The following is a 10,085-nucleotide window of genomic DNA, read 5'->3' on the forward strand; positions in this document are numbered from 1 at the left end:
TTGCCCAGTAGCTCATACGAGAGGTCGTGTTGGAACATTTGGAAGCAGAAAGCAGACGAAGGTCCATGGACACAGAGGCGCCTGCGGCCAGCCGGCACCAAGACCCTTCTCCGTAGGTCTGACGCCCGCCGGGGAACGACCCGGGGCTCCTCCGAGCAGCCTGTGGGACTCTGGGAAGCTGAAGGTGGAGGAAGAAATACCCTATCTTCCATTTTTATTACCCCCGAGTGGGGTATTGGTCACAAGGCTGAGCCCTCATTTACAGAGGGGTGCGGAGCAGCGGGAACCGTAACCCATGGGGATTTGTTTGGCACTGAGCCTTCCTCATAGCCCAAAGACACCGCAGGGAGACTTCTGTGCGCTGAGATACAGCCCATCGCAAGGGCCAGGATGTTCGATACACAAGAAGGAAAGCTCTGATTAAAAATAAATCATTCAAATCACTCACCTTCTACAGGGTTTGGGGGAAAAAGCGAATTTCATTTTTAAGATTCGATTTTGTTGCTAAAGCCAAGAAACCAGATGTAAATTAGGGCATGATATCGGCCACAAAGATTGACCGTTTGCTGCCATACAGACTGGCTGTTTTTTTCTAAATATTATCTCTAAGGCTAAGATATAGATTTTCATAAACCACCATTTTTCCTTCCCCCCCCCCTCCTTCAGAGACAAAATTCTGCTCCAGACACTGATCTAATCACACCAATTCAGGGGAAAAAAAAAAAAAGCACGCTTCAGATGTACTAGCACCCTGAATTTCACAACGTGCTGCCTGACCCGTACAGATCCCAGTAAGGAGAATAATGGCACAAACCACGGGATCCACACGGATCCGAGGAGCTTTCTGCATAACCAACACAAATCCGTGGCCGGCAGCACAGCCTGCTCGGCTAGCGGGCTCGCCGCGAACAAGAAAATCAGTCGTGTGCTTTAATCGCACTGTTGGGGTTTTGGTTTTGTTTGAATTAAGTGACTAAGGCCGTTTGCCTAATTTGCCCTGAAAGGCTGCTGTTCAGGTGCTCAGCTGATTTATTGCTTCTGCAAGCGACGACGGGGCGCGCTCGCTCGTCTGTATTAATTGCTGCTGCCAGCTCAGCCGGTCCGCGCCGCAGCAGGCGCATGCCGTCAGCGGGGAGCCACCGCCTCTGCCCAGGGCTCGCCTCCTCCTCGCCCGCCGTGGCCATTTAAATATTGTCACGATACAGAACTAACGGATCACAAAAGACCTTAGAAACGTTACAAGGCAGTTGGAGTAAAAACCAAAATCCTGCGCCCACCATGAGTCTCAAGTTTACCCCACGATAAATTCTATTTTCAGATTGAAGACATTTGGGATAGTACACAAAAATCTGTAATGCTGGAACCCCCAATTTAATAAAGCATGTGAAATACCTGACTTCACACCCCAAGCCATTTTGGGCTTGCTCACTTATTGCGTGCTTGCGTAAAAATGGATTGCAAAGCCACGGCGCCTCTTGAGAGGTAAAGCTCTCTCTAATGTATAGACACAACTCCAGCAGCAATAGAAAAATTGGGAAAAGAAATGTATGGCGTAGAAAAGGTGTTCATAGGCTGCAGCGATGAGACTTTCAGAAGATGCCACCGAGGGGTGAAGCCCGAATATCAGGCAGTAAATAACACAAAAAAGCAAAAATCCAAAATTGCAGAAAACACCAAGACGTGCAATATCTCATCCCCTCTGTATGGCAACAGCCCCGTACTAGAACTCATCACACGCTGCTCACCCGTTCCCACCCTCAGCCCCCTCCCGTTCGACAGATTGCCCCGGGAGAGGACAGGGGGGCCAGAGGGGACACAAACCTAATGCAAAAGCTACTTGCCTGCCGGCAAAGCCCTGCTTCCAACACGGATGTGTTAGGTTTCCAGTGTTACCGAAACTGTATTTCCTTTGAAAAATGAGTATTTTCCCCATCCTAACCAGACACCACCACTGTTTTGGCTGAGGGTTTCCAGAGACAGGGCCAAGCGGTCGCAAGGCAGCTGCTCAAAGGTGGAACATCTTACAGCCACGGCTCTGGAATGGAAAAAAGCGCCTTAACGCCAGGCAGCGCGACCCTACGCAATCACGCAGACGCGGATTATTCCTGTTTCTGCCCAGAAACGTCACTTGCTTCCTCTCCTGCCCAACAGGCAAGAAGGTCAGCTGCTGTGAATTTGGGACATCGTGACTAAAAAATGAAAAATGGACTCATTTGTGTGAGGAGCCTCACCACTGACCGGCTTATTTAATCCAGGAACCAGCAGGACGGGAGCGACTGCCGCGGGTTATGTCACGTGGAAACCCCAAAATCCGCGGTGGAAGGAGGCGTGCACGCGTGGCCTGCAGAAACAACGTAGAGGAGTCGATGCCTCAACGTGCCGCCGCGTCTGACGCTGACCGAGTTAGAGGGCAAAACGCTCGTCATCAACCACCGCACTGATGGCAGATGCTTAAAAAATTTACTGCATTAACCACAGAACTGAGTATTTTCATATTCAGGACGGAAGAGTCGTTCGGGTTTATCAGCCCATTAACTTTATAAACACAGCATTAGCTGCAGTCTAAGGGTGATGTGGTGCATCCGTAATGAGGAATTCTTTGGGTGGCATTTTATAATTAAATATCTCATGAACTATTTGTAAGGTCAACAGAGATTAATGCGGGATGTCAGGCAAGGTCACAGCCTGGATTTCTAGAGAATTCCACCCTCTCAAAAAGGCATTAGCACAATTACTATTTTCTTAAACACGGTAAATCACAAGGTGCGCAATTTATGCGGCAACAACTCTGCCCGCATTAACAGCGTAAACAAAGCAGCAATTAATTTTGATAACTTATTTTGGAATAGAAAATACCGCAGCTTTAGGGTAGGTGCAATTTCTCTTGCTGCTCTGGATAACTCCCAGTTTCAGTACACGGTAACAACAGACGATGATTAAAAAGGCCTCAGACCTTGGGCTGGAGGGCGGGAGAGGACCGGCCAAGGAGGGCGGGAGAGGACCGGCCAAGGAGGGCTTTCTGGAAAGGCCATCACACAGGTGGCCAGCAGGGACCTGCAGCGGGTCCCAGCTCAGCGGCCGCCGGGAGCATGCGGGGAAGGAGCTGGCCCCGGGAGCAGCGACAGGGCAGGCACCCAGCGCGCCAAGTAACGTCAAATGGAGGAAACCCAGTAACTTCTTCATCCAAGTGTTGCTTACATCACTTGCGTCCTAGCGCCAGCTCTCACAAGACCACACCACACCTTATCAACTCTTCATCTGCTTTCAAAGGCCAAAAATATTTTCCGTGCCACTGGAAGACAAAGAAATAACTGCATGCATTTTACCACGGTGCCCGAAAGCCATAATAGGACACAGACCAAAAAGAAAAAAACATCAGTCTGAGCGCATACTAGGAATTTTGCTTTTTCTTGTTCAAAGAACTGCATTTCTGAACGACCGTCCGGTTCTCAAAGTAATTCCTTCTGCAGTATTTATGCGTGTGGAGTAAAGATGAGAACGTCTTCTACCAAGTGCGATCACAGAAGGAGAAACCATCCCGAGAACAGCATTTCCTGGCAAGCGATACTTTCGGTGAGTCTCTGCTGGTCCTGCCCCCCTTGGGGCACCCGGCGGGGTGCAATCCCCTCGGAGCTGTGCTGGGACCAGGCTGACATGAGAGCAGAGCAGACCTCCAACCGCAAACGGCTCCTGCCTCACGGCTTTCCGAAGAACCTGCTCCAGGCGAGACCTGTCGCAGGTGGAGGTAGTGGAAACGACCCAAAACTAAGCTGTTCCTAATGCCACACTGTACCTGCTGCCGGAGGTACTGGCACGTCGGGATTTGGACATGGCCCAGATTATGAGCCCATTAATCTAAGAGGACGAGGAGTTCATCTCGCAGAAATTTCCAAAGACTTTCCCAATTTTCCCCAACTCAAAGAGTGTAGCTTAAAAATACTTCAGGCCTACCAAATAAAAAAAAAAAAAAAAAAAAAAAAAATTCCAAAAGAAATGCAATACTTCTAAAACCCTGGGAAAATGGCATATTAGGGGGAAAAAGTGCCGTTCGGTGACTGTGCGCCCTGTCAGGGTGCCTGTAACACGTATCTCCCGGTCAGGACGGAGGACTGTTTCCGACTCCAGCAAATCATTATCCCCAAAGCTCATTAGTGTTCTCTGCCCCCTCCCCCTCAGGTAATTACTCCTGCCACCAAGGACAGCCTGAACTTCCCCTCCCAGGCTTCCTAAGCCTCTCCACATGAACAAACACACCCAGATGTGAAGAAATTAAATATTGCCATTATGACTGCGTTTTCCCATCCGACTTCCTCGACCTGAGCAAAATAGCTGAGAAAAGAGCAACCCCCCCCCCCTGTGGGAACAGGAGGTTGTGCTGGGGGTTCGGGCAGGCCAGGCCAGCAATGCTGACTTTCACCAAACCCTTACAGCGAGGGCTGTACGCAAAACGTGCTGAAAAAGATCAAATTTACTGCTAATGCCACCAACAACCCAAAGTATAACCCAGTGCCCTTCTGTATTGTTTAACTCCAGCGAGCCCTTATTTCTGATCTTCCTCTGGCTCTTCATCCATTTCAGGTATTACTGTACAGCCTTGATCTAGATTTTCAGCATTTTAGCAAGTCAAGCTCCATCTACGTTAAGGGCTGAGTTTTGAGCCATCGGTCAGCCAGACGGTCGTGCAGTCGTTCTGCGATAATGAGCAATAGGAGTTCAAAGCTGGAGTTTAGAACTCTGCTAAAAAAACAGCTCACAAACAGATAAACAAAGATACCGCAAGGAAGAACTCGTGAGGATCAAGGATGGGCCCAAGCATCTCGGCCACGCTCTGACAAAGCACCACCACCAAGCGCCGTCAGACCTATACGCCTGTGAGAACGGCGGAGGCAAGGCACTGCTGCTGGAAATGATCCCACTTCTTTTCACAGAATCCCAGCCTGGCCAGGGCTGGCAGGGCCCTCGGGAGCTCACCCAGTGCCACCCCCCTGCCCAAGCAGGCTCACCCAGAGCAGGGGGCACAGGACAGCGTCCAGGCGGGGGTTGAAGATCTCCAGAGAAGGAGACTCCACAGCCCCCCTGGGCAGCCTGGGCCAGGGCTCGGGCACCCTCACAGTCAACAAGTTCTTCCTCCCGTTCAACTGGAACCTCTTCTGCTTCAGTTTGTGCCCATGGCCTCTTGTCCTGGCTGGGCAAGGTTAGGCTTGGTAGCCCTTTGGAAGCAAAGCATAAATGAAGCTGACTTCGCTTATGGAGCGTGCTGCTGGAGGACTGGGGAAGGCCAAAGCTGATCTCTGCACCATCACCGAGCTTCCAAACAACGCACAGAGCACTCTGCGCTGCTTTCAGCCTAACGAAGGTGTCCGCATCCTCTTACTTTAGGCAACTCAAAGACAAACCCAGCTTATTTTGCCTCTGTGCCCCCAGGTATCAGCCTGGAAGGATAAGAAGCCTGACTCAGCCTTGCACTGCCAGAGAAAACCAGGGAAGAACCTGTTTTGTCCAGCTTAGGATCCCTTGTGCTGGCTGACCCGGAGGCACGGCAAAGTCTTCTCCATCCTTTCCTTTCCTGATATGGTTTGAAGAGACAAACAGCTCAGAAACTTAAACTGGGCAATAATGCAGAACACACGCAAAACCAAATAAAGATGCAAAATACCTGTCCAGTAATCCCAGTTAAAAACGAGAAAGAAGCCCCCAAACAGGCAGTGAAAGCAGAGCTCTGTGTATGTGCAAGACACCCAGGGAAGAGGAAGCAGAGCACTGCCAGACTTATTTCAGATTACAACGGGCTGACAGAATACTCCCGTCTGCTAAAGCTGGGGATCTGCAAACGAGTTCTATGAAGATGTCAGCTGAAAAAAAAAACCCAGCAAGCCTTTCCCGAGGCTTCTCAGGAATACGAGCGGGTTTGTGACGTGCTGCACAGCCAACCCTACCCTTCCACGCCGCCACAGCCAGGACCGCACATTGGTCAGACGCGGCGTGCGTGCCCTCTCCACCAGCCTGCCCTTCGCCTTTCAAGCATCAGCGCAAGCACCACCACGCTCCATGGAAGATGGGTTTTGACCATCTGGCAAGCGGTGGAAGACGGAGGCTGCGCCTACACCAGGGACTTAAGCGGTGCTCCACGATGTTCTTGAGCTTCTGAACACGTTCTTCTACAATTTAGCCGAAACGGCTGCTAGCTCGGCGCTGGTGAGTGCCAGCTAGCGCCTCCCGCGCACCTCCTGGCCACGGCTCAGGGTGGCGTGGGCAACGGGCCGCTCCCCGCGGGCTGGGGGAATTTATCACCATCGCGTGCCCACAGGCCCCAGCAGAAGGGAACGGTCTGCAGTATCTTTAGCCTATAAGTACAGTAATTAAGCTGTGTTTACCTATTATTGCTACGGAATTACATTACCCTGTAACTAAAAAGGCACATGTTCCCTGCACTTCATTAAAACAAAAGTATAAAGGTTAGCATCACATGAAACTCATTATCTGCAGAATTTATAGGAAAATGAGTTGGAGTAAAAAATGGCTAGAACAAAAACCAGAATAAATTTTGCACCTTTTCCGAGCAGAAGCCTTTGTAGCCCGATACAGACACTGGAGTGAGACCGCTCTCTCGTACAAGCAGAGCCACACAAAACCAAACCACTACAGAGCACGTCCTCAGGCAAGGCCCTCAAGGCTTCTTGTGCTAAACGGACAGAACGCTGCTCCGCGAGACAGCCAGCGCTCCTCCGAATCCCTTCTAGGTTTGAGCAGCGCTCTTCGGAGGTAAGCGCGCGCAGCCCACGTAGCCGGGCGCCCCAGGGAAGGGCAGCCCCCCATCACTACTACCGGTCCTCCCCTAGGAGCTCTGAGCTCAGGCACTACGCTGGTTTTTGATTCTTTTTTTTTTTTTTTTTCACTTTTCCTCAAAGGCACTTGGGCATCGGGCAGAGACTGATGGTGCAGGAGGAGTGCGCCACTGCTGGGGATCAGGCTCCAGCTGAGCAGATGTGGATGAATTTTCAGGCAATACTGGCAACGAGTCAGTAGTGCATCAGAGAGATCTCACGGAGAGGACAAAGGGGGCTTTTGCCAGGCTGCACATAAACCAAACACCAGCAGGGACCTGGCCCAAAGGCTTGTAGGAACCAGGGCACTGTAGCTGCATTTGCTTCTGTTAGATTTTGCAATGTGAACACCGAGTGGTCAACGCATAGGTATGCAACCATCTTAGGTAAGGTCACCTTTACTGTCCATACTAAGGAGAATTACATCAACGCTGCAGTACTAATGTTGATATAGGACCAGAATGTAACACCTTGAATTCCACCATTTTCTATTCATAGAATCACAGAATGTTTTGGGTGGGAAGGGACCCCCAGAGGTCACCCAGCCCAACCCCCCTGCAGGAGCAGGGGCACCTTGAACCACATCAGGTTGCTCACAGCCCCGTCCAACCTGGTCTATTAAGTGGACCATTCTGATTTTCCCATCAGCCATCTTGCATGCTTCCCCATGCCCTCATCTCTCCTCACGGCCACGTTTTTCTGTAGCCTGCTGAGCCACCCCCTCAGCCGCACGCGTGAAGCGAGCTTGCCAGTGCTCAGTTCCAGGGGAACCACTCCACCAAGAGCAAGGCCTACCGCCTGCTGAGCGTGAAGATCAGCCGATGGAAGAGGCAGGACTAGCACTGACCGTCCCCTCCCCTTCTCTCCACCAGCCTGAGGAATGCTTTTGGGATTCAAAAAGAAAAAAAACAAACCACGAACCAAACAAGAACGAATTACATAAATGCAGCCTTAAATGCAAGCATTTGGGTTTAACCGGAGGAGAACGAAGGGGGCCAGACCCTCAGCAGCAGAGCCGGCTGATGCCAGGAAGCACCAGGCTGGTTCTCCCCGGCGGTCAGTGCCTCCCTCCCAGCAGCACCACTGCAAACCCTGCACCCCGTCACCAGCTCCACTGCTCTCCATCGGCACTGGCTTCTTGGCAGCCTCTTACCGGTGCGGTGCTTATCGTACGCCCCAAACTCCCGGTCGTTACCTCTTCCAGCAAAAGGATATTTTAACTGATCTGTTTCGTACTGAAATGTAGCTAACACCTCTTCCCGCCCGCCCCCCCGCCCCAAACACCAGAGCGTCCTGGGTTACTCACACGTGTGCCTTGCCAAGGAATAATTTGATCCGCCGCTAGTCAACCCAAATCCCTCGGGAATCTGACTGGAACTACGTGGCCGAGTGAGAAGTTTTGGAGGTTCGATTTCAGCTCCAAATTCTGCCCCGATCACCCCCAGCAGGACGATGGCCGTGGCTTGCTTCCGTCTCTCTTCGTAGGACGTAGAGATTTTCTTCATTTGCGGGAGACCAGACAGGCAACCTGAAATTAAAGGTAAGAGAGATGAGCAAAATCAAAGGCAGGGTTGTTCTTTAGCACTCCAAACATCACCACGTTTCCCAGAGAAAATGGAAGATGTTTAGATCACACCTTCAGGACTGTTGCTGCCCTTACCAGGATTTTTGGCTGCTGGGGAAGATTCCATTTTACATCTCAAAACCGACAACATCCAATAAAAAGCTAAACACCACCTACTGCAAGGTCCACCTTCAGTGACCCCCACCCTTCAGCAACCGCCAAATCTCACAGCAAAACAGAGCTGCCAGAAAACCGCCTCATCTCATGGTGTGACTTGTTCAGCCGATGGAAGATCCGTGGAGTAGGGCTGGGCGATCTCCCGCGGTCCCTTCCAACCCTTGCCATGCCGGGATTCTGTGCGTTCTGCGTTTGCCTGCTTTTTGTGAGGGGTGCTTCTTGCTTTGCCGCTTCTTAATTTTAAATTTGCGTAACAAGTTGGGATTTTTTTTTTTTTTAAAGAAGATGGATTTTTAAGAGAACTTATTTGCATTATATAAAAGCATCTTTTTGGTTTAGGATCCATCATCACGTTCAGATTCCTACTGCATTTAGCTAACAGCATACGGCATTGGACAGACCAGCGGGTTTGCACCCCGAGATGTTACCCACGGTATTTTAACAAACATTTGTAAAACCGGTGAAAAAACCTCACTGTATTCTGAATTTTAAACAAAATGGATCTTTACATCGTTAGCCTCCTATGGCCCGGGGGGTTTTAATCTCACTACGCAGATGAAGTTGTATTTTTTTGGAGTAAAGAAACAAAACCTTCGAAGAAATTAACTGGAATAAAAACGCCAGCTCCAGCCTCTGAGCTGACCTGCAACGCTAACGCAGAGCGTGCTAGCAAACGCCCTACCGTATATTCCGCAAAAATAACGGAGCCCTCACAGCACGCTGCTGTTAAACCTCTGCCGCGGCGTCGGAAGGCACCACCTGGCACTCAATGAGACTTATCGGGCTCGTAGATTAACGAGGGGTGAATTAGCGAGCTGCACCACCGTACGCCCCTCTCTGCTAATGACATTCACGTGGCGCGATGGGGAACGGAACGCTGCCTCCAGGAAAGCTAACCAAATGTTAGAGACCCATCCTTGTTCAGGCAACGGCACCGCGGCTGTGACGGCGCCGCGCCAGCCAAAAGGGAGAGAAAAACAACGGGAAGCTCAACAATGGCAAGGGAGGGGGGGAAAAAAAAAGGGAAAGAAAAAAAAAAAATCAATAGTAACTGCCTTCGGAGAAAGGATGAAAATGGGCTGTAACAGACAAAGCCGAAGATGTAACCGTTGTAATTGTTCGGCAATCGCTTATCCCGCTCCCGCCATCTGCAGCCGCCCAGCTCCGGCGAACGTTTGCATCCAGCCCCTCCACCCCAGCGAAAAACCCCCCCGCCTCCCGCGGCCGCCTTCAGCCCAGGTGCTCAGTCAGAGCCCGCTGTGACACCTTAGATCAAGATGAATTGGCGCAAACTCCTGATCCAAGATTGTTTTATACCATTTAATTTAGTTTCTTCCCCTGCTTGGATGAGCACAGCTCTGGTTATGGATTTCTATTCTAATGCGCTGCAGCAGGCGCGGGGAGCGGGCAGCGGAGCAGATGCTGGAGCAGGGGACCGCGGGATGCTGATCAATAGGCGAGGCGCTGACCCCGGCCGCGCCGCCCGCGCCGGCCACGGCTCCCAGGCGGGGGAGGAAGGA

At 51.1% G+C, this 10,085-nt stretch overlaps 1 protein-coding gene across 9 annotated transcripts in view; it reads right to left on the minus strand.

Annotated features, from left to right (window-relative positions):
• Positions 1-10,085, minus strand: part of WDR7 (WD repeat domain 7) — a 147,125-nt gene that overhangs the window by 64,316 nt on the left and 72,724 nt on the right. For all 9 annotated transcript variants that reach the window (XR_004841811.1, XM_035892947.1, XM_009637400.2 and 6 more), the window contains one exon: positions 8,131-8,352. Coding sequence is in view for 8 of the 9 variants with exons in the window: in XM_035892947.1 (XP_035748840.1) it covers positions 8,131-8,352 (222 nt within the window). In the remaining variant the exon portion in view is untranslated. The remainder of the gene's footprint in view (positions 1-8,130; positions 8,353-10,085) is intronic.

This window comes from Egretta garzetta, unplaced genomic scaffold, assembly GCF_000687185.1.
Source record: "Egretta garzetta isolate BGI_Z169 unplaced genomic scaffold, ASM68718v1 scaffold384, whole genome shotgun sequence".
Classification (NCBI taxonomy): domain Eukaryota; kingdom Metazoa; phylum Chordata; class Aves; order Pelecaniformes; family Ardeidae; genus Egretta; species Egretta garzetta.